Source organism: Pteropus vampyrus, unplaced genomic scaffold, assembly GCF_000151845.1.
Source record: "Pteropus vampyrus isolate Shadow unplaced genomic scaffold, Pvam_2.0 Scaffold241, whole genome shotgun sequence".
NCBI lineage: Eukaryota > Metazoa > Chordata > Mammalia > Chiroptera > Pteropodidae > Pteropus > Pteropus vampyrus.
In genome coordinates this window covers 895,201-896,467 of record NW_011889022.1, presented here as the reverse complement: position 1 = coordinate 896,467, position 1,267 = coordinate 895,201, and the positions used below count along the sequence as shown (strand labels likewise).

The following is a 1,267-nucleotide window of genomic DNA, read 5'->3' as shown; positions in this document are numbered from 1 at the left end:
GCTTCTGTTCTGTTCAGGCTCAGAACCCTATTCCCCAGCTCACCTCTGTGTCTTAAGATAGTACCGCGCCCCCTCTCCTCCCCTCGCCATCTCATTAAAGCAACGTCCGAGGCCCCACGATGCTGCCATCTCCCCTCAGATCAAAGCCTCGAGGCCCTGAGGGCCGAGAGCCCGACGTCCCCTTGTGTCGGGGAGGGATGGAAGCAGCGTCCCGCCCAGGCCCAGGGTTCAGAGCAGAGGCGTCGTTACCGTGCACGATCGTGATCTCTCTGCCCCTGTAGAAGTCTCCCAGGGTGACGGTCGAGCCCTGTTTCGAAGCGACCACTCGGACAGTCCTCCTGCTGTCCAGGCAGTCCAGGTAAGGGTCCCACTCCAGGTTCCTCTTGCTGAGAGCCTGGGCCCGGGGTGAGGGCATGCCCAAGGACTCCCCCATGCGATCCTGGCAGTAGGACTTGAACTTCCACTGCACGACCGCGGGCTGCTGGGAGGACGTGGAGAAGCGGCAGCGAAGCACGGTGGGCTGGAAGAGCATGGCCACCTTCTTCTTGTCGGGCGCCGTCACCTGCAGGCCGTCCGCCGCGGCTGCAAAACAGAACGCACAGGCCCCCGCGGCATCCACATCCTGGACCCCGCCGCACGCCGCGTGGGCCCACCGCGTGGTCCCGCCTCCCGCCCTCGCCCGTCTCTCCCGTCTCTCCCATCACTGCTCACGGCATCAGAATCCACCTCGGCCGCCTCGTCTGGAACCCGCCGTGCCTCCCAGGGCCCAGGCAGTCACCACGTCACGTCGACGTGCCCTCTTAACGTCGTCAATAGTCCCTCCCTCTTCTTCAACCCCACGTTTTCAAGCCCCCCCGTTTCTCGCTTGTAACATCGCAGGAACCTGCCGCCTGGGCCCCCTGCCTGCACTCGCCCACAGGTGGTCCCTTCTTGCTGTAGTTCAGGCGCTGTCCTTAAACTGACTACATGGCTCTCCATCTTAACACCCTCCGCTCATTTCCTGGGGCCTTCAGGACAAATCCCAACATTCTGGGCAAGGCATTTAAGACGATCCATCATCCAGTCCCTCTCCCCTCCTCGGCCTCACTCCCTGCAGTGCCTCTACTGGAGCCCTGACCTCCAAGGACACCAGTGTCCCCAAGTGGGATATGCTGGCTCACAGCGGTGGCCCCGGCACATGATGTTTCTTGCTTCCGGAATGCTTCTTCCCCGCTTCTGTCCCTGGGAAACGCCCACCTTTCAAAGCCCAGTCGAAAGGCTTTTTGCA

The 1,267-nt window shown here is 62.4% G+C and overlaps 1 protein-coding gene across 1 annotated transcript in view; it reads right to left on the bottom strand.

The window, feature by feature from the left end:
• Positions 1 to 978, bottom strand: part of ILDR2 (immunoglobulin like domain containing receptor 2) — a 67,595-nt gene extending 66,617 nt beyond the window's left edge. The window contains exons 1-2 of the mRNA XM_011374217.2: positions 964 to 978; positions 250 to 622 (exon numbers count right to left, since the gene is read on the bottom strand). Of these exons, the coding sequence (XP_011372519.2) occupies positions 250 to 622; positions 964 to 978 (388 nt within the window). The remainder of the gene's footprint in view (positions 1 to 249; positions 623 to 963) is intronic.
• Positions 979 to 1,267: the final 289 nt, after the last annotated feature.